Below are 22,909 nucleotides of genomic sequence, written 5' to 3' on the forward strand. Positions count from 1 at the left end.
TGAATTCAAGGTCTTCCTACACAGCCATCTTGAACCCCAAAGATGTAGTTTTAATCCTAGCTCCTCCACTAACTGACCTGTTTTATGACCTTGGACAAATCCTTAAATGTAGCTGTTTGCTACTTATCTGGAGCATAGTCTGTGGTATATCTATAACCATCTTGTGTTTTCCACCCAATTTCCTTCTTGCTGTCTATACCGACATGGAAAAAAAGGGGGGGAGGTGGCTATTAATATGCAGATAAGTTAGCAAAAGTAAACAATTAGTAAAAGTACTTTATTTTCCTCTTGTATTTGCTTTATATCTTGCTTTACAAAGTTATGAAGTTCACAGCTTTATACCAAAATGTAAGAAGGCTAAGCTATTTGCTTATAAACATTTTTGCAGTCAAATGTCATCTGATTTCATTCTTCTAATCCATATTCAATATATAAAAAATTCAGATACCAAGGGTACTGGAGCAGCTCTAGGGCATATATTTCTCTTAAGTAGGAGAAAGCTCTTCAACAGCCTTTCCTCCTTGACTTCCTCCCACACCAATTCAACTGGGCTACTACCTTGAATTTAAAGCAAATCTAGGAAATTTTTGTTGCCATGTGACCCAGCAGGGCCATATACTTGGGGGCTGGAGGTGAGATTAGAGGTTATTATCTAATAAGCATTATGTTTGGACAGTCCAAATCACCTCCACCGTAGCTTCTATCGTATCCATTAGACAGTCACTCTGAAATCCTGAAGACCGTGATGATTTGGGGCAGGGATGAAATCACAGTTTTACCCATGTGGCAGTCATGGCCTTCATAACAGTTCTAGGAGCTCTCCTTTTGGTAGCAGAAACAAAATTTGTAAGTCAGCGTATACAAACTACAGTTATTTGTGCAAACCAGAGGGTATGTGCTGTTTAAAACCCACTTCACAATAGACTGTGATCTCCCCTCCAATGAATTCTCTTCCATAAAATATATCATACCATTCCACTAAGTGTTGTACACCCACTCCCACCACATCATCCACATACCTAGTCACTAAATTTGTCTACTGTATAATCTACCCCAAAACCAAAACCAAAAAGCCCCTCTGTTAGGCAAATAATCACTTAAACAATGATACTGCCTATAAATTATAGATAGGTCAGGAGCTAAACACTCAACTGCTAACTTCTGAGGCGGAAAAACATTTTCCCCTACAAAAGCAGGAGTGTGGTAGCAATGGCGTTCCCTCAAATTCAAGTAACATCAGGTGGAGATAATTCTTTGCTATTATGTGTTTAACTGCTTTATAACTCAGTAGAGGAGTGTGTCAAAACACACTTTGAACCTGATTAAAAACTTTAGGATAAAACTTGAAGTGACTGATAGTTTGTCGTAAACTACCATTAAAACACTAGCATATGCACACAAAAGGACGGGTTACTACGGTTTTCTTGGCTTCTGGCCATTAGAAGCAGGCACAGGCAACTAGGATAAGATTCTAGAAATGGCCTCCAACTCCTTATAAGAAACAAGTTGGGTTTTGTCAGGTCATGTAACACTTTCCTTCCTTCCTTAAGTACTAAATACCAAGTCAACACAGAAACCTGAGCCACAGCTCTTCTCTAAGGGAAGACAGAAGGCTAGAATCAGTTAAGACATTATAAAAGACAAAAAACAGCCTAAGATCTGCATAACTTTCAAGACTCTTGAAAGCAGTAACACAACCATAAGCAGCCAAGATGCTTATGGTGCCTTTATTTCTAAATCGATGGCTAGGAATAGTGTATTTAGGATAACACACTAACCTGGGGTTCACAGAATTTTACAGATTCTTCAAACAAAGACGTTATTACCATGGCTTCAAAAAAAATGTTTATGAAATGAGGAAAAGTATTACAAGTATAGGTGCCCACGCGCATACACACGTACAAGGAACACTTACACCTGCACACACAAAGGCAGATAGACTGCGCACAAATCTACCAAAATTAAACCCAAATTGGTTGTTACTATCAGCCTGTTCATACCTTCAAAGCTTCCCCACGATTGCCCAACACCTCACATAACCCCTTCCTGCTGTACAAAGGCTCCACCACTCTCATCTTTTCAGACATGTCCTCAGGCAGGACAGAAGGGCACCTATGCAACCCATGCAGTGTGCACAACTTTCTCAGCACACTGCCCAGTCAACGTGGAAATGCAAGTTCACTACAGCCCCGAATAAAACGCCAGGCTTAGTAATAAATTCCAATATGCTTTCCTGGGAAATCACCCTTCCTAAACCCACACAACAGCCTGACTGCTCTGGTCATCCTTACAAGAAAAGGGGAGGAGAGGTAAGAAAGCTTCTTAATGTCATAAAGAAACAGCACAAATACATTTTATGCAAGAGAATCTTCTCTGTTCTCTCTCAAGTATCATGCAACTATCAATAGTGTGGTCAAAAAAAAAAGTTTTCCTGTTCATAAGGATAGAAGTAAATAGTTTGTGGGGCCATTCATTATTTGGTATTAGCTTCTAGATTAGTTCTTTGTTTATGGATTCAGTAAGAACCACTGGAGCCTTTCCTGGAAAATAAGAACAGATACTTAGTCTTGCATCCAATTTCATACCCTCCTGAAAGCCATCCATGAAGCCCGGTGAAGTCCCCAGACTTAGAGCCCCTGTGAAGACCTGTGAGTAGATGTGTGCGCACGAACAGAGGTGGGGAGAAACCTGCGCGCTATGTAATCCTAGAAAAGAGTACACATCACACCCCCAAGTCGTATGTGGCACTGGACTCTTCTCCCCTCTTATAGCTCTCTGAAGAATCTTTCAGAGTTTTGAGAATCCAGAAACAAAAGGCTGGAAAGCAACACTTCTATAGCTTCTCTCAAGAGTCCAGAGAAAATCCAAGAACAAAGCAGTCTCACTAGGCTTTGTTAATTTGGCTGCTCCCAGTGGAAAAGTGGAGTCCTTACCTTCCTCATACTCTACTCTTCTTTGCCAGGCAGAGGGGAGGTGAAGACAAGACTCCAGTTTCAGAAATCAGTCTCTAAAAAGCCTGCTTGAGCCCCCTGAAGACTGTATGCAGATGCTTTATCCTAACTCCCCCATCTTGGGTGCTGCAGGTGGGGGGGAGCACCCTGGGAGCCTAGAGGAAGTATGTGATGGCTGCCACCAGTCTAGGCACAGCCAGACAGTGGGGGAGAGAGGGTTTGGCAATGGAGCAAACTGAGAGGTTTCACACCTGCAGGGGGCCTGGAGAGTCAGAAACTAGAAAGGGAGATAAAGGCTATACTCCAGTTCGAACAGCCTGACGATCCCTGCAGCCGCGAGCGCCCGGGCCTAACAGCAACATTGCAAGGTAGATGTTAGCTTTGCGCACTGTCTTGAACTGAGCATTCCTACCAAAACTTGCACAGACATTTGATAGGGAGCGCTGTCTGTGAGGACTTGTCATTATGTGATTTGCTGAGTTCCTAATATATAACCAGCAGAGCAGTCACTCTAGCTGCTGAAAATCTACTGTGTGTCCCTTTGGCATTTAAAGCCAGCTCTGTCCATCAACAAAGCAAGAGAATAGTGAAACACACTGCACATAATTGTTAAGAAAGGAAACTAGTTGTTTCTAATTTAAATACCAGTTATTAGAACTAAAGAAATTAAAAGTGATCCTAAAAATCTAGCATTTGCAAAAACTTGTACTTAAAAGCCGGACTACGGGTTTAAACCATCATAAGAACAAAAACTAAAAGTCGCAAACTGAAAGCAATAAAAAAAATACATATGATTGGGGTCAGACTGGGTAGCCAATTAAGATCTGCATCTTTAATCAACATCTGGGGAATACCAGTAGCACAGATTACTGCGTTCCATGCTGTCCCAGAGAAGTATGGTTCCTTAAAATCTGTTTAAATCTGACAAACCTCCAGTAAGAACTTAAAGTGTAACTATCATCCCGTAGAGCTGCCCAGACTTATGCTAGTGGTAAGCCTGGTGAGTAACCACTTTCTCCTTCCCTGCTTCTCTGGGGAAGGGAAGACTGTGGCCTCCGTGAGGGGCCGATGTAAAATTAGTTCAAATGATAACTTCCCAACATGGGAGGCAAAAAAACTTCATGAATCAATTTTGCTGTCATCCTCAGCATGTCGTTCAATGTGTCCCGCAGCGTCCTAGGAATAAAGGGAAAAGGGCCCGTGAGGGAAAAGTTGGTAGTAAGACAAGAGAAAGTCCAAGCCAAGGAGAGCGTCATGGGTACCTTCTAAGATCCATACATGGAAGCCGGATAGGACCCAGCACTTTGCTCATTTATATCAAGCTATGCACTTAAAGATGAGTTCTTATCTTACACAAGAGCACTGTAATAATCCTCTAGGTCCAGTTACTGGATTTGAAACATTTGAAAACATTCTCTTTAGGCTTTTTCTCAAAAACTACCCAGTTCATCATTTGAAACCTCATTAAGCTATTCCCCAAACCTCTGAATAACAATAAAAAGGAAAATCCCTAGACTCTCCCTTATTTATTACAATTCTGAACATTCCCATAAGGCAAAAGTCTGCCTGCTCTGAGCAGTTGAATGACCCCAGGTTGGCCTCAGGTCCCACTCATGTACCTGTTTGGATCCTTTCCTAGCAGTGAAGAAAGCGTCACAGTTCTTCCAGCGACATTTCAGAGTTTGAAAGTTTGGATTCGTATGGTCTGTGAGCAAGTGTTGTTTCAAATGATCTACAACGCCAAATATCAGCGAGCAACCGTGCCACTGGGGAGAAAAACAACGAAAGGGGAAGGGGAACGAGTAGAGGAAACACGCAATCGCCATTAGAGCAGTCCTCGCTTGTACCTTGTAAGTACTGCGGAAGCAAAAAGTAAGCCCCTTATTCTTTATTCTTGGCTAGAAAATATAACAAAGCCACAGGCATCCACATTAATTACCAATATTTTGAGGAGCCCTGAAGAGACTGGAACGTCTTGACACTTTGCTCTATTGAGAAGGCAAAGCACCCAGATAAACACATTGTTAGAGAATTTGCTAATAAAAGATTAGCGAATATTGACAGACAAGTTACTATAAAATTCAGTTTAAGCCACATTTATTTTTTATCTTGCCATCATAAAATGAGTTCCTTAGTCCATTTATTTAAATGAAAGGTGGGGTGCTAGGTGGCTCAGCTGGTTAAGCATCTGACTCTTGATTTCGGCTCAGGTCATGATTTCAGGGTAGTGAGACTGAGCCCGGAGTCTGGCTCCATGCTCAGCAGGGAGTCTGCTTGGGATTTTCTCTCTCTCCCTCTGCCTCTCCCCCCACTTGCTCTCTAAATAAATAAATAAAATCTTTTTTTAAAAAAAAGGCTAAGAGCTCTCTATAACACTGAAGGGGCAGTATTTCACAATTCTGAGAACTGCTGACTCATAAACTTGAAAATAAAAATGTCTGACAAAGAAACCTACACTGCCTGGAAGCCTGACTTTACTGAGAATCTTTACCACTTGAATCGCAATCTTTTTTTTTTTTTAAGATTTTATTTTATTTATTTAGCATACAAGTGGGGAGAGGGAAAGNGGCAGAGGGAGAGAATCTCAAGCAGACTCCCCATTGAGCTTGCTGCCTAACTCGGGGCTCAATCTCATGACCTTGAGATCATGACCTGAGCTAAAACCAAGAGTTGGATGCTTAACCAAAGGAGCCACCCAGACGCCCCCCCACCTTTTTAAAAATTCCTCCTTTACTAAAAATGTGGCTCAATTCTCAATTTCACTCGTTAGAAAGCATAGACTCTTTCTTGGTTTTTTTTCCTCTCCAGGCTTGCTTGTCTTAAATCTTAAAATTCTAACAGGTTTATTTCCATAAAATAATGCTTTTTCCTGTAGCACTAGCCCATCCCCTCCAGCTTTAAAACCAGATGGTATTTTCTCCATTTCTCTAGATAAACTCCCTATTCGTATTCTAGATCCCATTGTACTATATTTTCTGTCCTTCACTGAGAAGACCAAAAAGCAAACACAGTAATGTGTAAAAAGCTGCAAAGTAACCAGTCCATGGACAAGTCTAAATCAAATCTAAAAATGGAGAGTGCTTTCATTTCATTCCATCGCTTCTGCAAAACAACATGTTAAGGTATGGAGGCGGGGGGGTGGTGGAATTTCAGCGCCACAAACTTTTCTTTGATCACCACTAATATTAGAACTGATGAAACAACTTAAGGCCTATAAGGAGCAGTGTAGAAGTGTGGAGCTCCCACCCCAAAATAAAAACCATGCAATTTAGTCCAAGCAACAGACGTTTAAAACCTTCAAGAACACACATTTTTATTTGCCTATTCCTCAAAATCCAATGAGGACACAAAGAAAACTATGAATACGTGAAATCCCTGAGGAATGAGCATAAGAGAGTGGGCAGGTCACAGAAATAAGCACTTCCACGTTTTATTTCCTATAAAGTTGACCCTTGAAAAACACGGTTTCAAAATGCACAGGTCCACTTATATGCGAACTTTTTAAAATAAATATAGTACGGTACTGCAAATGTATGTTCGTTTCCTTATGGTTTTATTTTATTTACTTATTTAAGTCATCTCCACGCCCAACATGGGACTCAAACTCATCGCCCTGACATCAAGTCGCATGTTCTACCAACTGAACCAGCCAGGCCCTGCTTCTTAGATCTTAGTAACATTTTCTCTTCTCTAGCTTACCATGTTGTGAGGCAACAGTATATAACACATATAACATCCAAAATACGTGCTGATTGACTGTTTATGTTGTCAGTAAGGCTTCTGATCAACAGGAGACTATTAGTAGGTAAGCTTTTGGGGAGTCAAAAGTTATGAGCGGATTTTCAACTGCACAGGGTTTGGTACCCCTAGTTCCTGCACTGTTCAAGGGTCAGCTGTACTTCTGTACTACTGATATTTTTGTTAGCAAGTACTGATTTATAATAAAACAAACAAAAACCACCACAGAGATGACTTCTGCGTGGATGATATGTAGACATACCCCCTATCTAATCCTAAAACAGATTGTTCTTGGAAGAAGTATGGAAGCATTTCATGTATAGCTTTTAAAAATAAGCTTCCTTGGGGCATCTTGGTGGCACAGTTGGTTAAACATCCGACTCTTGGTTTTGGCTGAGGCTGTGATCTCGGAGTTGTGAAATCAAGCCCCCAAGCAGGGCTCTGTGTGGAGTCTGCTTAAGATTCTCTCTCCCTGGGGAGCCTGGGTGGCTCAGTTGTTAAACGTCTGCCTTTGGCTCAGGTCATGATCCCAGGGTCCTGGGATAGAGCCCCGCATCAGGCTCCCTGCTCAATGGGAAGCCTGCTTCTCCTTCTCCCACTCTCCCTGTGTTCCCTCTCTCACTGTGCCTCTCTCTGTCAAATAAATAAAATCTTAAAAAAAAAAAAAAAAAAAAAAGATTCTCTCTCCGTCTCCCTCTGCCCCCCCACTCACGCTCTTTCAGTCACTCTCTTCTGCCCCTACAGTAAGTAAGCAAGTAAGTAAATACATCTTTAAAAAAATAAAATAAGCTTCCTTGTCCTCTAGTGGGAGGCATAAAGTAGATGCTCAAATATAAAAATGCTTGACTGATGCTAATGAAGATCTATAAATTAGCCTAGGGTTAAACAACTCCCGAGTCTGGCTATAAGAACAGTTTCACTCCTTACCCAACAACGGTAATTCTGCATCAGATTCAGCCTCACAGCTTGAATACTGCCATCGTAACAGCCAGTATAAATCTGGAAAAAGAGGTTTCTATATCAGATCAAACAACACACAAAAAAACAACTACTAAACATCCTCAAAATATGTGTCAAAAGTTCTTTGTGCCGGCTGTAAGCAAACAAAGACCTAACCCAAAGCCACCCCAGAGTCCTACCAAGGGTAAGTATCTTCTAGTGCGGATACTTTGAAGCTACGCTCCTTAGAGAGCCACTCGTGAGACCCTGGATGAGAGCAGCAGCGCAGGGCTCCCAGGCACCCGCCTACACTGTGCCCTGTGCCCCTGGCACCTGAACACTGTATGCTACACTGTGCCTTACGTAGTGGCCATCTGCATTTCATCGCGACAAGGGGTTCTACTGCCGAGAATCTAGAAAACAACCATTCTGGTGCAACCACATAACTTACAAGTAAAATAAATCGAGGCTTAGCAGGGTTGAGTGAATTACCGTCTACTTTTAGGTCTGCTTTCGCTATGCCATACTGGCCAAACCTCCTGACTCTATTCCAATGTTCTGTTTGGATTGTAATGTCTCTGGAAAAAGCACCACTCAATTTTTAGGGGAAACATCTTAAACTTATTTTCTGTTTAACGGTGGTATCAGATTTTTATTGTAATTATTTTAGCTATTAATAGCAAAGAGAATATTCAACCCTGTCACTGGGTTACTTCTCAGTGATACTATGCCAAAAGACAGAAAAGCATTTAATAATGAGGCATATCAGAAACAGATGTCATCTTTGGAAGTGATAAACAGGAACATTATTATCAGTTTGTAGTTTTCAGTAAACATATTCAAACGCAGCATGTGACATGGCTAACAACACTCACCATACTTTTATGGACGGTCATGCACATAATCATGTCTTTGTGTCCTCCATAAACTTGCAATCGATCATGAGACTTAGGTGGAGGAAAAGAACAGAAAGAGAATTAAGGTTATTTATACCCTGTGTTTAATAAGCATAATCCCTGGAGGCCTCCGGCAGGTTTAAAACCGTACCTGAGGCCCTATGCTGAAGCACCAGTAGCATTTTCACAGAAACATAATCTAATGACAATCTTGCTAATAAGTCCTCAAGGGAGGAGCTGACAATTGGAAACGAGAAAACTAATTTCTGTGTAGTGTCAAAGTCTCAAACCTGAAACTGCACATAAGGAGAACTAGACAGGCTTTAGATACTACAGTGGCAGTCCGGAAACCACCTGGTATTGACCTCTGCGAGCCTCACCATGTAGCTCAGAGCCATGTTTCTGAAAGTGTTGTCCACAGACCATCTGCTTCAGAACTGTCTAGAGGGCTCGTGGAAAATGCAGATTTCTGGGCCCCACCCCCACCTTACCACATTAAAAAAAAAAAAAAATCAACACCAAACCCAAACAGACCTTTTCCCAAATCGTTCAAGCAAAACAGTGGATCTAAATTCTACCTGTAATTCATAAACACGAACAAATTTGTCCAGGCAAGCGGTCACCATCACTTTTCCTAGGATATTCACCACAGTCACTGCATGGTTGTGACCTTTATAGATCCGCACAAGCTCACCAGTCTGCGTTCAAGAAGAGACAAGTCACTAGACTGACTTTCAAAATTCCTTCTGACTTTTGAGATTTATGACTGTATTATTCCAAAAGTGGTAATTCTGAAGCTACTTGCACATAATGTAGCTGAACTAATTTTAACAGCTGAAGTACTCAGACAAGCATTTATTACAATAGAGGTATACAATATATATGAAATGTATCCTGATGGATAGAAGCTGGTGTCATAGAAAGAGAAGGTCCACAACTCTATCTGTACGTATTTTACAGGTTTTGAAGTATTTCCACTTTTTTTTTTTAAGATATTTATTTATTTATTTATTTGACAGAGATAGAGACAGCCAGGGAGAGAGGGAACACAAGCAGGGGAAGTGGGAGAGGAAGAAGCAGGCTCATAGCGGAGGAGCCTGATGTGGGGCTCGATCCCAGAACGCCGGGATCACGCCCTGAGCCGAAGGCAGACGCTTAACCGCTGTGCCACCCAGGCGCCCCTGAAGTATTTCCACTTTTATCACTTCATTGCCTCCGGACAAGTCCCTGAGGCTGCATTATCCGCGGGTTTCTAGCCCAGGCACTGAACTTCACAGAGCTGCTCTATGACCTGAGCAGAGTCTCTCGGCAGCTTTCACTTGTTCTAGTTTAAACTACATAACATATCCGCTTTCTTAGTGCCTCAGATGCTCGATTTATCTCAAGTTTAAATGAAATAAACTAAAACTTACATAAGCCTTGAATCTGTCCCCCATTAAAAATTTCGATAAGGTCAGAATTTCCACAATGCTCACTACCTTCCAAGAGCTTATACGGGGTACAGATTATTATTAAGCTTTTCACTGGAAAAGGGTTTCATTTAAATTGCAGGAAGTCTGAGGAATCCTTCAAGCTTTAACCATCATTCCATTCAAGATTTCTTTACATCAACACAACTTACATGAATGTTATGGGCGTGGACTGACTGATCGCTGGAGCCACTGAACACAAGGTCATTCACCACCTTAAAGAAAACAATTCATCGAGTTAGATTTGGAATAAGGGTCTGAGTTTTCTCTGGAACTTGTAAAGCACGTTGTTCAATTCTACTTTCTAACCTACTTTGAGAAAAGCATGAACTAGGGATAAGATAATAAGTTCCTCAAATTTTCTAAAGTGAAACTTCTGTCCTACCACCAGGTACTGTGAGGAACTGACAGTGTGTTACTGGGTTTGCTGCCTCTTCAGAATGATGGTGAAATACCCAAGAAGGACTTTACAGTATATCTACATTCTATAATAAAATACACCTGTTTCTCTGTTAATATATTAAAATATAGTGCAACCCTTGGTGACCCAAGCCTAAAGTAAAGCACTGTAATCTCCTTGCTCTTTTCAAGATGGTGGGTTCTAAATAAGGCGTTAGACAACAAGGGAAATGTCACTCAAATCCTTCCCTTTGTGCCAGACGACCACGTCCTCTTCTCTTGCACAGTACTTGCCTTCATGCAAAGGATGGTTTTGCTGTGGCCCTCCAGAGTTCTGAGGAGGAGTCCATTCCGCGCATCACGTACACTAATGGTACAGTCGTAAGACCCAACAACAAGAAGCTTTCGGGCACCTTCCTGAGCTGTGGCAAGACAGCTGACGGCCCGAGGGCCGTGGCACTCAAAGATTTCAAGTCGTTTATTGTTCTGAAAAATATGAAGTATTATATGAAGTAAAAGCAACCTCGCTGCTAAATGTCAAAATCAACCAACCCAAATCACTGCCTTGATACAAACTCTTAAATTCTATTACCTGTACTTAAGTTCTCATACCCCATCCCTGTCTTAACTTCCGATCTCTGCCATTCCCATTCCAATTCTCTGTGGCCATGACTCCCTCCTCCCCAATTCCAGTGGGGGCACACCAAACTCTTGCATTATAAACACATTTCTAACTTCGACCCATACTATCTGATCTCTTTTTATGCCTTCTGTCACTTCCCTTAGGTTAATAATAATGATCAACTTTTTTTCATATTCTAACACACTTTCCATGCCACAGACTCAGAAATTCTTTCCCTGATTTTTTTGTCATCAAAAATTATACAATTAGCCATGTGTCTCCAAATTTCTCCCCTGAGTATTACTTACTTGGATAATTTCAGTAAGAGTCTCTCATTCTCCACCTTTCCGTTATTCTCAGGTTCTTCTGATTTCTCGTTCTATGTCATCTCTCATGACATCATTTAGTGAACTAAAGAAGCCTTTTCTATTAGAGTGGCATGGTCACATCCTGAATTCGCAAACATTCCTTTTCCTCAGATCTTAGACTTGCTTCCCTCATCCCCACACCAATCTGGTTCATAAAGTCTCCCACGTCCCAAAAACTTCTCAAAAGGAACTTTAGGGGGGCGCCTGGCTGGCTCAGGAGGTAGAGAATGCTACTCTTGATCTTGGAGTCGTGCATTCAAACCCTGAGTTGGGTGTAGAGATTACTTAAAAAAAAAGTTTAAATATATATATAGAAATATTAAATACATATAAAGGAATTTCAAGTGCACGCAAGTGGTAAAACTCCCAGAAACTAAGCACAAAGCAGCAGCTGGGAGCCTCCAGGGCTAAGCAATGACTCCAGCCATCTTAGATGCTGGGGAGACGGCCTGATGGAGTTCAGGGCCCACTGGTGGACAGGCACAGATCAACAGCCCTGACTTCCTGTTGAGACTTCAGAAGCACTGCATTCTGGGTGTATAGGCAAACCAAAAAGGGCCCACCCCTCACAAGGCTTCAAAATGCCCATGTCTGCAGACTCTCAAATCTGTCTCAAGGTCCATCTTCTCTGGGGCTTGTCAGTCAGTTAAAGACCATTTCCATTTGAATTTCTTGTCCTCATCCTGCCTCAAAAGTCTTGCTCCTAACCTCTGTCTACCTTTGATAACACTGTTCTCCTAGGGGACGCCTGGGTGGCTCAGTTGTTAAGCATCTGCCTTCAGCTCAGGGCGTGATCCCAAAGTCCTGGGATCGAGCCCCACATCAGGCTCCTCCACTGGGGGCCTGCTTCTTCCTCTCCCACTCCCCCTGCCTGTGTTCCCTCTCTCGCTGGCTGTCTCTCTCAGTCAAAAAAAAAAAAAAAAAAAAATCACTCTCCCAAAAGAGAATTAGGTAATTATCAAGTTTTATCCTTTAAAATATTTCAAATTTATTATTTTTATATCTATTGCCCTAACCAGATCTAATGTCAACAACTTTCACTAATGACCCTTCTGTGATCTTTTCCTATCAAATGAACCAAACAACTTGGCACTTGATTATCTATGTGCTAGATTCTTCTAACTTGATTTTAAACTTTATCTCAAAGGCAGAAGCCATGACATATTTTATTGTATCCCTTATAAAAGCAGTGGTTCCAGCTCACATGTGGAAGGAGAGTTGGTAGGTATTCGCAAAACATATAAATGATACTGTAATTGGGCATAACACAGTGAACATTGTTAACACGCTGTTAAAAGATGACCGTGGAGCGCCTGGGTGGCGCAGTCGGTTAGTCGGACTCTTGATTTTGGCTCAGGTCATGACCTCAGGGTCGTGAGACCAAGTCCCACGTCGGGCTCCATGCTGGGCATAGAGACTGCTTAAGATTCTCTCTTTCCCTCTCACTCTGCTCATCCCGACCCCTGCATCAGCACACTCACATGCTCTCTCTCGGCGGAGGGCGGGGGGGGCAGGGAATAACCAGATGACCTTGGGATACAGTGCTACAACTCATTAGCAGCCAAACCCATCAATTGTACCTCTTACATCTTTTATCCATTCTCTTCTCTTCATCCTTAGTCTGACCTTTCATGTCATCTTCTACGACAAAGCCTCCTAAATGACCTTCCTGCCTCTACTAGTACCAGTACTTTCCTATCATCAACCCCAGAATGACTTTGTCTAAAATACAAATTGGATCCTGTCTCTCCTACTTTAAAGCCCACAAGATGGAAGTCCACCTACATTAACAAAGCCTATAGGGCCATCAAGAACTGGTCCCTCCTCATTTCCTAAGCTTTATGCTGAGGCCTAGCACAAAACAGATGCTTAGTAAGGGTTCGCCCGACAAATGAATTTATCTTTGGATTAGGAAAGAATGAGGCCACATGAGCAAAAGGCAAACCTATGACTGGGTTCACATTACAGAATAGGCTATCCTCATGAAACCCTAAGTCAGTTCCAAACCACATCAATGTCATACTCAAAAGAATTTAAGCTCATTTTTCATGGTGTCATTCTTAAAATGAGACAGACTGGTTTAACCTATGACTCATTATTTGGCCCCAAATCGTCAGGCTTGGTTTAATTTAGTAGAGTTACCTTTTGGTCCTGGCACACTTGGGTCTGAGCAGACAGAATGAAGGATCTTGTTTCACTTATACCAGAAGATAACAGTTTTTGAGTAGCAGCTCATTCTGTTGTTTTCTCACACGAGAAAACAGGAAAATGTCTGCCTTCTACTTCTTTCCACACACACACTACTTTCAAGTGACATGGGAACGCAGCCTTCTCCCCAAACACCTACCTTTATGTTGAAGGTGACCACAGTGCCATTTGCCAGTCCCGCATAGAGGATTCGCCATCGACTATGGAGGCAGAGGACCCGGTCTTCCAGCTGTAACTGTTCCACACACTCTCGCGTCTGACAAAAGCACACAAGGCCTAATCAGCAGAGCTTAACAGCAAATAAAATGTGAAATCTATCCTTCTTAAAGCGGAGTGTGAAATGATTTTTATGAGGAAGAAAATGTAGCATCCTCTATCTTGTAGAAGACTCTCTTAGATTTGGCCAAAGACTCAAGCTGTAAACAAAAAATCAACTCTAACAATGTGACTTGTGTTCCTAATTTGGAATGCAGAAACTCTTCAAAGAGGACTAAGAACTGGGCCTTCAACTTTTAAATTAAGTAGCCAAAGATAAAGCTGCATTTTACATCTAAAAAGGAAAATAAAGATTACAGTGGTATACTTAATACTTGCATTAATCATGTATGTGCTTTCCTATAACTGATTCTCTATTTCGATAGTTCCGAAATGCCTCCTTCAAACCAGTGCCGGCTTGGCTGATCTGTAATATACAGAACCCCAAGTTTCATCCTCAATCCCAGAGATTCTAATTCAGTCGGCTCTGGAATATGCATTTAAAAAAATTTCTTTAGTAATTCTGATGCATATCCAGGTTAAATAAGTACTGTTTGATTTCACCTTCAAGAAATGATTTCCATGAATTTCCAGAACTGGGTTGTATTAGCAATTCTAGTTATGTAGGTAACCTGGCCCTGTTGCCTGTAAGACAGCCAGCGTTCAAGATTTGTTACTGAATGATACTAAGCAACAAAAGGCCCAAGTGTAGCTTTTAAACAGGACTGGAAAAAGATGTTAAAATCAAGATTTTTACAAGTGGGTAGGATGAGACAAGCTGTGGGTAGGATGATAAAAACTGTACGCTGTCAAAGATTCTGACCTCTTTTCCCAACCTTTTATAATGAGTCAGTCTCCAAAATTATTCAATTTTCTCCCATAAAATTACAAATGCCATGTATAAAATTGTGAAATAAAGAAAAAGACAGTAAATATGCCCAAATGTTAAAATTCATGTTGCCTCTGGTTAAGCCATGTGAGATCTTTTTGTAGTTTTTATAGGGAAATCAGATATAAACTGTGATAAAAAAGAAAAAAAGATTCCTTTTAAAATATGAATTGCTTGCTGACAAGCACCTTGTCACAACAAGATTAATGTTGTTTTCATACATGCTAACAAACATCCATTCTGCAGACCAGGAATCAAGGAGTCACTTCAACTTCCAAATCTATTTTTTAAGAAACACATTTCACGAGACTATAGCTGGTATAGATAGTGATTGCTCTGATGGATTTGGTCAAAGTAAATTGCAAACTTTCTGGAAAGGATTCACCATTCTAGATGCCATTAAGGGAAGAAGTCAAAATATCAATGTAAACAGGAGTTTAGAAGAAGCGGATTCCACCCCTCAAGGATGACTGCGAGGGGTTCAAGACTTCAGTGGAGGAAGTAACTGCAGATGTGGTGGGAAGAGCAAGAGAACTAGAATGACAAGTGGAGCCTGAAGACGTGACTGACTTGCTGCGATCTCAGGATAAGACTGTAATGGATGAGGAGATGCTTCTTATGGACGGGCAAAGAAAGTGGCTTCTTGAGATGGAATCCGCTCCCGGCGAAGATGCTGTGAAGACTGTTGAAATGACTACAAAGTGATTACAAAATCCATAAACTTAGTTGATAAAGCAGGGGCACAGGGTTTGAGAGGATGGACTCCAATTTTGGAAGAAGTTCCACTGGGGGTAAAACGCTATCAAACAGCACTACACACTACAGAGAAATCGTTCGTGAAAGGAATAGTCAATAGTGGAGGCAAACTTCACTGTGGTCTTATTTTAAGAAATTGCAGCAACCACTCCCACATCTGTCAGCGGCCATCAACACTGAGGCAGGACCTTCCACAAGCAAAAGGACTACAGATCGCTGAAAACTCAGATGATGGCTAGCATTTGTTTAGCAATAAAGTATTCTTTTTCTTCCTCTTTTTTCCCCTCCCCACCCCTCTGTGGAAGAGAAAAAAAAGTATTTAATTAAGGTACATACATTGTTTTTTTAGATATAATAACACTGCACACCTAACAGAATACAGTATAGCACACAACGTAACTTCTATGTTCACTAGGAAACCAAACAATTCATTTGACTCGTTTTACTGTGATATTCACACCTTACTGAAGTGGTCTGGAACCCAACCTGCAGTATCTTTGAGGTCTGCCTGTTATAAAATAGGCTCAGAAGTATAAGAAAGTGGGCAGAATGAACCATCTGTCTCAGCGTCCCCACTCTACCCAGTAAATACAGTCAAAGCAGCTTAATATGATCACTGTTGATTTCTCTGGACTCACTTACCTTGACATTATAGCAGCGAATGGTATGGTCACTGGAACCAGTGTAAAGGGCAGCATTCTTCCCAGAGGTCTGGGTAACCAGGAGGCAGTTCACTTTGGAGGCGTGCCCCTCAAAGACACCAATGCACTTCCGACTCTAAAGTCAAGCACATATCAGCTCATTAATTGCGGGTGATTAGAGAGGGTTAGAGAATACATTCCCTCAACAACAACAACAAAAATGCTAAAACATACAGTTTGCTGCTGTATCTTCAGTGTCTAGGTTAGTGCCTGATATACAAAAGATGCTCAGTAAGTATCTGTTCACTAAATGCCCAATGAACAGTCACATGAACTAAGTACCTGCAACTCTGTTAGCTGAGCCATACCAAAAATACTGAGGGCAATCTGCTGTAAGATAGATCAGAATTTTAATTAATGCCTAGGGCAAGGGTCTCCAACATAGGATCAAAGACCTGACAAATCCAAACTGTAGCTAATTTCCCAGATAAGTTCCTGCATTTCATCAGTAACTTATAAGAGAACGTTCCATAATATTCAGAGATGTGTCAGGTGCCATCATAGGCCGTAGTGATCCAGGGGCGGTTTCACAAGGGAGCATCCTAAATGTTATCTTTGTGCACATACGGAGATCCACTTAGAATGTGCATACACACATACATTTATTGTGCAATTTAGAGTTAGAGCCAGTCCCCCAAATGTTACACTCCTACTTCCTGGTACCACTGCTTCCTTCCTTCAGTCGTCCCTGTTGCCGCTTCACATCACTAAGCCAATGGAACCTAGACACCTCTGCCTAGAGCAAACACATTTGCATGGTCCATCATCTAACCTTTTGACTCTCAAGGACTTCAGTAATTTCAAATACTTTCATGGCGTCTTTTCAGACAACAGAATATTCCTAAAGCTTCTTGGCTATCACCGTTGATAAGCAAAATTAGTTTGACATATACCAAATTCAAAACTCAAAAGTTTATTCTATGAAAATTGAGACTAACGAGCACCAGATTATACTAAGTGTGAGGTACTAGACCACTATTGCTCTCCTTAATAACTTGGGACAATTAATCAAATGTGAGGAAAAATGCCTCCTCTAGTACTTCCCTGATAATCATTCTACCCTATTATGTAGCAGCTGTAAGACTGACCTCATCAACAACACCACGACCAGAACCTGACTGGCCAAGCCTGTTGTCATATCATCTCCCTTTGCCAAGTGGTTGTTCACAGTCCAACAGAGGACCCATTTTTATGGCAATACGAGGAAAAAGAAACCCCGGAGGCTTCTGAAATCTGCCTCTGAGCAGGAGAACTAGCTTTAGGAAGAGGTGACACCAGAGAAAACAGAATGGAGAGACAGAAAGATGCTAAATCCCCAGTGACCCAGCTAAGCCACTGCATCAACCTCATCTACAGTCTAAAACTCACCTTTTACCAGACAGCAAAGAGATTACCTTATTGTTTAAGAGAGCATGAACTGGAGTTCCTAAAACCTGCAAAAACATTCAAATTGATTTATCAACTCACCACCAGATTATAAGCTCGGACAGTTTTATCTGCTGAACAGCTGTACAGTAAGTTCCCAAATATCTGAATTGCATTCACTGCGGCTTGGTGCCCCTCGAAGCTCCCTTCCGTGGGCTCATCATCATCTCCTGGCTCGGAAGATATTTCTGGAAAACAAGAATAGGTTTCAGAGACGTGTCTGCTTTTGTCTGAAAAGATACTCAAAAATTAAAACCATTGCGTAATATAGTGGTCCCTGGATTCGCCTTAAAGCCCAGTTCCCCTAGCAAAACACATCTTTCATTAATGATCTACATTATGAAGACTTCGTAACAAGAGAAGGCAGAGAAGTCCTCTCACTTAGGAAAAAAGACAGATACTTATTTTTTGAATGAACCTGGAAAGTACCAAATCTCTCTCCACATCCTCTCTTCTGCTGCCACTTATTCTGTTGAACAAGGCATTATTCTTTAAGCAGTTCCTTCTCAAAGCAAAAACCCCGGGGAGGCAATGAAACCTAATACTCATTAGCTGAACAGATAAGACAGGTGGGAATAAGAAACTAAAAAGGCAGGATTGAGGATTTACAGATACCATAACTGCTGGTTAAAGCACTACTCTTGGTGACGATCACCCCACCCCACCCCATTCTACAGGCTTACTTAAACCCTGACTCTAATATTTATATCCCTTTTTTCCTGTGGTTAATTTAAATGAAGTTGAATAACCAATACCTGAGGAGTTCTTTGAGCCTTTTATGGAGGAGATCACAGTCTGAGTTTCTGCCACACTACAAAATAATAGCAAAAGTCTTTTTAGCATTTGTGAATAGGACAGGTCAGAATACTTCAATTTTCCTGACTCAAAGGACTGTTCTGAACAATGGGCAACACAGCAATGATAGAAGAGATCAGTTTTTCCAACTGAAATTTCTATATGAAAGGCAGTTTAAGTAAATATTTACAACACAAAGGAGAAAGCAGAAATCTCCACTGCCAAGGTTTGAGTCTTCCTATCCATAATCTCTACTGATTTTCTATACACTGGATTCTTTTAAAAACTGATTCATAACCAAAACTTCTATTTTTTAAGAAATGAATAATGGTGAGGCCATTCTGATTGGACCAGCACAACATCCTCACCTTACAGGGATACCATCTTTATAACGAGTGCCAATCTCACTGGTAGAGCTAACTTCATCACAACCAGAACGAGAAGTTTCTAATGAGTTTTGCTCTGTGGAGTTCCAAATATCCTTTTTAGATGGACTGTCTGGTTTCTCTTCTCCAGATTCAGAAGAATCAATGGCCACCACTTCCAACTGAGGGTTAGGGATCTCCAGGACTTCCAGAGACGAGTCACTCTCTGGCTCATCTCTGACACTCTCTTGTTCCAGGCCAGTTCTGCTATCTTCCCAGGTGGAGGTTGTCACCTTCCCCCCTTTAGCTGACTTTCCGGTCTTTACTTTCCTTACAGGTTTAGCAGTAAATACATCCTGTTCAGTGTCACTGTTCTCAGGAACATGGGCAGCCCGAAGTGTTTTCTTCTTCCTAAGTTTCTTCTTTTTCTTGTTTCCCCGAGTTTCAGCTGACGTCAGGGTAGATTCTGCCTGCTGCTCAGGCTGGTCAGCAGGAGAGTGGGGCTCCCTCTCTAGGGGGGTTTCGGAAACAAACGACAATCTTGGAAAAGAACTGGAACAGGCCTCAGACCCGCTGTTGCCCTTGCCTGGCTCTTCATCCTCTTTATTTACACTTGCAAGACCAGCTGGTTGGGAAGAGGGAGCATTTCCTCTGTTCCTGGTATTTCCTTGCTCCATGGAAAACTTCAGTTCTTGGCTAGGCTCATGGAAACTTTCTGTGGCCTCTGATAAGGACAATGTTGCAGTGATGACTGGATAAACTGGACAACTGTCACCGTTCTCTCCTGAATTGAGAAGGAAAAAAATGACTGTCTGCTCTTTATCATCATAAACTGCCATTATTTACCAGTGATCGAATCTCTACCGCATAACGACCTTTCAGTGATATGTGAACAAAGCTATGACTATTAGAGCAGTTATCTCACCCCTCAGCTTCCCATACCCTACAGAAATTTCTATGATAGCACTTACTACACTTTGCCCTGCAGTGATCTCACAAATAGCATGTATGTCGTGTACCGCACAGAAGCTCTTTATGGTCACGGACTGTTTCTACCCGTCTCTTCTTTCTTTCTTGTTTGACATGTCCACGTATTTAACATCATGTTTTATTCTTGGTGGACATTTAAATATCTACTCAGCTCAAGTGCTTTCGCCTTTATTTCTTAGATGTTCTCACTATGCGGGCTAACCAGTACATCACCCAGTGTGGCTACATAACAGTAGTTAAAAAGTCAGCTGACTTAAAAATGTCTATTTTCTTTGACTTAGTTATTTCATGTGGAGGAATTTAAACTGATAAAATAACCACAGAAATACTCAAAGACATACACAATGTAGTGTAGATACTAATAAAAAAAATTAAAAAGAAGGATAAAAAGCAAATATTCAAAGGAGATTATAAATTACCATATCCATATTACGCAACTTCTCAAGTATTATTCAACAAGTAAAATTAAAATATTTCAGATGAATTATTTCTATGACACAGGAAAATGATCATGATATATCAAGTGGAAAAAAGTCAGGTTATAACAGACTATGATTTTTCCCTTTGTATAAAGTCTACAGGTAAACACACATTTATAATTTAAGACTGAGACAATATATAACAAAATAACATCTGCATTTTTATAGTCTTCCAACTTTTTTTTTTAAAGATTTTATTTTTTCATGAGAGAGAGAGAGAGAGAGAGAGAGGCAGAGAGAGAAGCAGGCTCCCTGCAGAGCAAGGACCCCGATGTGGGACTCGATCCCAGGACCCTGGGATCATGACCTGAGCTGAAGGCAGGTGCTTAACCTACTGAGCGACCCAGGCACCCATTTTCCATCTTTTTACAGTGAACATGAATTATTTTGCAGAGGAAGAAATCTAATAAAAGCCATTTAAAAAAAATATTAGTTTAAAAAGTCACTATACTACTTCTTCACCAGTTTTTAAAAAGATTTTGAATAGTATTCACACAGAAGCAACAAAATTCAAAATAAAGATAATATACATTTGAGATAGATATCTAGACTAGTGTTGCAACAGGTAGCAAAACCCAGGGTAATTCTTCAGACTTTTTGTTTTTGTTCAGATCACACAATGCCAGTTTATTTTTACATAACTGTCAATATAGCACCATTACGGTTACATAAACTTTGGGTAACGTTTAGAACAGTTTAGAAGTTATTCTCGAATGGTAACCACTTGAGTGTTATTTTATGAAAAGAGTAAAAACTCTAGCTATTTCTCAAAACCACTCAAGTTCCTATTGATGATTCCAAACCCAGTGTCCTCTGCCTTTCATCATGGGCACCAGCCTCTTAGGCTTCTATTAATCCTGTCTTGCCTTTAAATGATAAAGTTAAGTGCTGAGAAATTCAGAAGATACAGCTTATCTAGGAAGTTGACTAACTTCAACTCCACTTTTCTCACACACACACACACACACACACACACACACACACACACAATTCTGTACCAATCCTCATTATGGAACCTTTTAGGTGCAAATGCAAAGTCAATTTAGTAATCCTAGATTAGGGAAAATTGAGGAAAAGTTACTGATATTTAAATAATCCTCCTAGGGGCACCTGGGTGGCTCAGTTGGACTCTTTTGATTTCTGCTCAGGTACTAATCTCACCGTTAGGAGATCAAGCCCCAAGTCAGGCTCTGGACTGGGCATGGAGCCTGTTTAAGATTCTCCCTCTCCCTTTCCCTCTCTCCCACCATGAGCACGCACACTCTCCCACTCTCTCAAAAATAAACAAACAATCCTCCCTAAATGAAGGAAACTTCAAGAAAAATTAATTCTAGAAATTTTAGTTTTAATGGGCAAACAGGACAACATTACTGACCTAAAACTGCCCTAGACCCACTGCCAGGTTGCCCTTAATCCACAGCAAGGTTTACATACTATTAGCTTGCGGTAATTCCTTGGACACATCGCCAGCAGAGCCTGGTGACACAGCGTTCACACTGTCCTCGTGTTCAGGAGACATGGGTTCTTGTTTAATCTGAATTGAGGAGTCTGGAGCAGGAACACTGCCATGGGCTTGGAAAGTAGGAGATGTGGTTACTTGGAGAGGGACTCCAGTGGATGACGGAGACACGTGGGAAGATGGAGGCTCCAGAAACACTGGGAAAAAGGGAGTAGGCAGCAGTGTGGCATCAGCAGATGTCTGAGATCTACTGCTCCTTTGCTCTCGTGGAAGGCTATAAGGAACCTGGTCTGGGCGCTCAGAAGGTTCATATGTTTCTAGAATGGGAAACATACGTACGTACGAATGCAAAAACGTTTTCTGAAAAGTCACTCATTTCAGAGGCAATCTGTATTTTTAAAGATTACAAGAGAATTCTGAAGTCCCTGACAATTCTTCGAAATATGTTGTCATAAAATTCATACAACCAAAAAGGACACAGGCAGAACTGGCATTAGTATTCCATTTTTAAATTTTAAGTGACTTACCCAAAGTCATATAGTTACTAATGGAAGAGCCGAGACTTGAACCCAGGTCTTTTGATTTCTAACCCAAGGCTCTTTCTGTAACATACTGCCCCTGTTGCTAAGCATTTTCAGGGTGTACAGCCTCACAGGCCCTTCTATAGAAAGATGAAAGCAAGGAGACAGGAGAGAAAACACAGGACCTTCTCATGACTCCTTCAATTCCCCTATATAGATAACAAAGAAATAAACAAGCTCCTGAGGATCCAATCCATCAGATGCTCTCTGAATACCTTGTAATCCCTGTAGAATCTGTATTCTATGGGTCCTCAGGGCACTCATCTCCATAGTTATCTAAAAATAAAGTAATTTGTTAAAACAGCATCTTGAAATACAGCTTTAGAGATGATCCATTCTCATTACATGTTCCATCCGCTGTTACCTGCTGCTTGAGCATAAGAAGCCTCTGAACTTCAACATATGCTGTCTGCAGTGCTGCACGGGCTTGCAGAAGGTTGTTATCCATGCACTGCAATGATTTGCTTAGTTCCTCCTCCCTTAAAGAAATATTCAGCAGCTGGTCAACCTGAGAACGTTCTGCCAAAAGAAACCATAACGCTCAGTTTAATACTGGAGCCTTCTTAATAACACAGCTCCTCAGAAGGAGGAACTACATCAGTTCTTTAGGAGAAGCCTTTTTTT

At 41.2% G+C, this 22,909-nt stretch overlaps 1 protein-coding gene across 3 annotated transcripts in view; it reads right to left on the bottom strand.

Annotated features, from left to right (window-relative positions):
• Nucleotides 1-258: 258 nt before the first annotated feature.
• Nucleotides 259-22,909, bottom strand: part of ZNF106 (zinc finger protein 106) — a 64,738-nt gene continuing 42,087 nt past the window's right edge. For 2 of the 3 annotated variants that reach the window (XM_008702193.2, XM_040620503.1), the window contains exons 8-22: nucleotides 22,650-22,804; nucleotides 22,501-22,561; nucleotides 21,680-22,021; nucleotides 18,780-19,560; nucleotides 18,372-18,427; nucleotides 17,659-17,804; nucleotides 16,133-16,267; nucleotides 13,730-13,846; nucleotides 10,687-10,878; nucleotides 10,146-10,208; nucleotides 9,103-9,222; nucleotides 8,504-8,575; nucleotides 7,617-7,688; nucleotides 4,571-4,717; nucleotides 259-4,127 (exon numbers count right to left, since the gene is read on the bottom strand). In XM_008702193.2, the coding sequence (XP_008700415.1) occupies nucleotides 4,071-4,127; nucleotides 4,571-4,717; nucleotides 7,617-7,688; nucleotides 8,504-8,575; nucleotides 9,103-9,222; nucleotides 10,146-10,208; nucleotides 10,687-10,878; nucleotides 13,730-13,846; nucleotides 16,133-16,267; nucleotides 17,659-17,804; nucleotides 18,372-18,427; nucleotides 18,780-19,560; nucleotides 21,680-22,021; nucleotides 22,501-22,561; nucleotides 22,650-22,804 (2,516 nt within the window). In that variant the 3' untranslated portion in view covers nucleotides 259-4,070. The remainder of the gene's footprint in view (nucleotides 4,128-4,570; nucleotides 4,718-7,616; nucleotides 7,689-8,503; nucleotides 8,576-9,102; nucleotides 9,223-10,145; nucleotides 10,209-10,686; nucleotides 10,879-13,729; nucleotides 13,847-16,132; nucleotides 16,268-17,658; nucleotides 17,805-18,371; nucleotides 18,428-18,779; nucleotides 19,561-21,679; nucleotides 22,022-22,500; nucleotides 22,562-22,649; nucleotides 22,805-22,909) is intronic. The other variant, XM_040620504.1, reaches the window with a different exon arrangement.

This window comes from Ursus maritimus, unplaced genomic scaffold (assembly GCF_017311325.1).
Source record: "Ursus maritimus isolate PB19 unplaced genomic scaffold, ASM1731132v1 scaffold_35, whole genome shotgun sequence".
NCBI classification, from domain to species: Eukaryota; Metazoa; Chordata; class Mammalia; order Carnivora; family Ursidae; genus Ursus; species Ursus maritimus.